We start from the raw sequence: 2,001 nt of genomic DNA on the forward strand, positions 1-2,001 counted from the left end.
CAAAAAACATAATTCCAACCCCCCCCCCCCCACACACACACACCCTGAATATATTTTCAGAAACCACACAGATAGAAGATCCAAGAAAACAATGGAGGGGAGAACAGGAGAAAATGCTCAAGGACTATCTCTCAGTGGCTCAGGATGCACTCAGGACACAGAAGGAGCTGTACCATGTGAAAGAACAAAGGCTGGCTTTGGCCCTAGATGAATATGTGCGATTAAATGATGCCTATAAGGAAAAGTCAAGTTCTCGCACAAGCTGTAAGTATACAGTGTGGCTCTTTAGACTTTAGAAATGGAGATTGAATTGTAGATAATGGAAGGCCACTTGCATTTATATGAAGTTTAATTTTGCGTCCTTTTCCTTCCTGGGCAGGAAGAATCCCTCAAAACCATGAGAGGTGAGGGCACAACACAGATTTCTCAGTAAAACCCCTCAACTCTTTTCCAAATAAAAGTCTTCCCATTTGCAAATTATGTATACCTTCTGTTTCTGCTCCTCCCTCTGCCTGATAGCCTTTTGTTCATTTATGAGTTAATTTTTACCTTTTCGGAACAAGGCAAGTGATTTGGTCCTTTTTGCTACTATTGTACAATATTTTTAGTGGGGAGGAACTGGAGCTATTAACTAGAATGAAGTTTCTTATGGTCACCTGAGTTGATTTACCTTCCCAAATCTCGTAAACTGGTAATCTAGAGCTAGCTTTGTTTAAAGAAGCAGCTATGATGGGCTCAGAAGTTCTACTTAAATTACAAGTTCTCAGATAATGCAAAGCTCTGATAAACTGCATCGGCAGCGTGGTCCTCNTAAATTACAAGTTCTCAGATAATGCAAAGCTCTGATAAACTGCATCGGCAGCGTGGTCCTCTAAGGACATAGTATGTAGAAAATCCAGAAGAAAATTAAGCACCAGAGTCTTTATGACATTTCTCTTCCCTGAGTTTTTAAAAAATGTAGGGGTTTGAAGATTACTTTTTATATTTAGGTATCTGATGAATGACAGTAAAATTATAAAAGTATTCATAGAAGCATGTAAATCTTGTTTTTATTTGGTAAATTCTAAGCTAACTAGTTATGCAACTTGTAAATAACAATTCTTTTTTCTTTTTTCTCTTTCAAAAGTATTCTCAGGGTCTTCATCGAGTACTAAATATGATCCCGACATTTTAAAAGCTGAGATCTCCACTACACGATTAAGGGTAAGATTTTTTTATCATGGTTCTACATTGAATATATGTACAGAATCCTTCAGTTGTCCCCGATGGGCGGTCTTTCTACCTTTCCTTGAACAATTCAATGTTTGGGATCATCTTTATTATTGAGATAGAGCCTGTTCCATTATTGGGCAGTTTTATTGTTAGCAGTTAGTATATTGAATCAAAATTTGAGTCCTGATAACTTGTTTTCTCTTGTTGGGCCAAGTTTTGTCCTTCATAGTTTAGCCAAGTTGCTCTTTCATCAGACAATGCTGCAGTATTTAAGGTGCCCACACTTGCATCATCATGTCATTCCTTTTTTAGGTCAAACTTTACTAGTTTCTCATAATTCCTCACACAGAGTTGTTTTCTGATCCGTGCCTTAAATCTTTCTAAACCTTTTTGACCAAGCTGCTGTTCAGGCCAGAGCTTGTTTATCCTTTATTTTTGGAGTCTTAAAAGCTGTGCAAGTAAAAATAAACTCATGTAACTAATACCCAGATCATGAAATAGATTATTACCATAACCACAGAAGCCTCCGTTGTGTCCCCAAATCATCATTACCTCTTTCCCTAAAGTTAATACTAGCCTTATTAACACTGTAGGGTGATTTTTGCCTTCTTTGTGCTTTGAGAAACTGGAGTATTACCAAATGTATTATTTGATGGCTTCTTTCGCTCAACCACATTTTGAGATTCACCAAAATTCACGTTTTTTTCAAATTTATTGAATGAACACATTCACTTTAATTGCTGTATAGTATTCTACTTTTGTGTATATACCATAAATTCTTTTTTTTTT

General features: G+C 36.5%; 1 protein-coding gene across 1 annotated transcript in view; it reads left to right on the forward strand.

Moving 5' to 3' along the window:
* The window catches only part of WWC2 (WW and C2 domain containing 2), a 131,941-nt gene that overhangs the window by 17,259 nt on the left and 112,681 nt on the right, over positions 1-2,001 (forward strand). Inside the window, exons 2-3 of the mRNA XM_008569600.1 lie at positions 61-264; positions 1,127-1,203. Of these exons, the coding sequence (XP_008567822.1) occupies positions 114-264; positions 1,127-1,203 (228 nt within the window). The 5' untranslated portion in view covers positions 61-113. The remainder of the gene's footprint in view (positions 1-60; positions 265-1,126; positions 1,204-2,001) is intronic.

Source organism: Galeopterus variegatus, unplaced genomic scaffold, assembly GCF_000696425.1.
Source record: "Galeopterus variegatus unplaced genomic scaffold, G_variegatus-3.0.2 Scaffold516, whole genome shotgun sequence".
Lineage (NCBI taxonomy): Eukaryota > Metazoa > Chordata > Mammalia > Dermoptera > Cynocephalidae > Galeopterus > Galeopterus variegatus.